Source organism: Trypanosoma theileri (assembly GCF_002087225.1).
Source record: "Trypanosoma theileri isolate Edinburgh chromosome Unknown TM35_Tth_8_V1, whole genome shotgun sequence".
NCBI classification, from domain to species: Eukaryota; Euglenozoa; class Kinetoplastea; order Trypanosomatida; family Trypanosomatidae; genus Trypanosoma; species Trypanosoma theileri.
This window is the reverse complement of record NW_021639850.1, coordinates 339,881-340,314: the sequence shown is the minus strand read 5'-3', so window position 1 is coordinate 340,314 and position 434 is coordinate 339,881. Positions and strand designations below refer to the sequence as shown.

Sequence of the window (434 nt, the reverse complement as noted above, 5' to 3'; positions counted from 1 at the left end):
ATCGACCCCTCTGCATACAAACGTGAAGGACCAATGGAGGAAGATGAGGAGGTTGGACCCAGTCATGTGGACCCTGACCACTTCCGCTCCACTGCGCAGGATGCGTACAGGCCAATCGACCCCTCTGCATACAAACGTGAAGGACCAATAGAGGANTCCACTGCACAGGATGCGTACAGGCCAATCGACCCCTCTGCATACAAACGTGAAGGACCAATGGAGGAAGATGAGGAGGTTGGACCCAGCCACGTCGACCCTGACCACTTCCGTTCCACTGCACAGGATGCGTACAGACCCATCGACCCCTCTGCATACAAACGTGAAGGACCAATGGAGGAAGATGAGGAGGTTGGACCCAGTCATGTGGACCCTGACCACTTCCGTTCCACTGCACAGGATGCGTACAGACCCATCGACCCCTCTGCATACAAACG

The 434-nt window shown here is 55.7% G+C and overlaps 1 protein-coding gene across 1 annotated transcript; it reads left to right on the top strand.

The window, feature by feature from the left end:
* Nucleotides 1–33: 33 nt before the first annotated feature.
* Nucleotides 34–432, top strand: TM35_000082310 (microtubule-associated protein-like protein; the record flags this gene model as incomplete). The annotated part of the gene is made up of 1 exon (XM_029024096.1): nt 34–432. A coding segment is annotated over one exon (399 nt), but the record flags the coding sequence as incomplete, so codon positions are not given.
* Between the last annotated feature and the right edge of the window lie 2 nt (nt 433–434).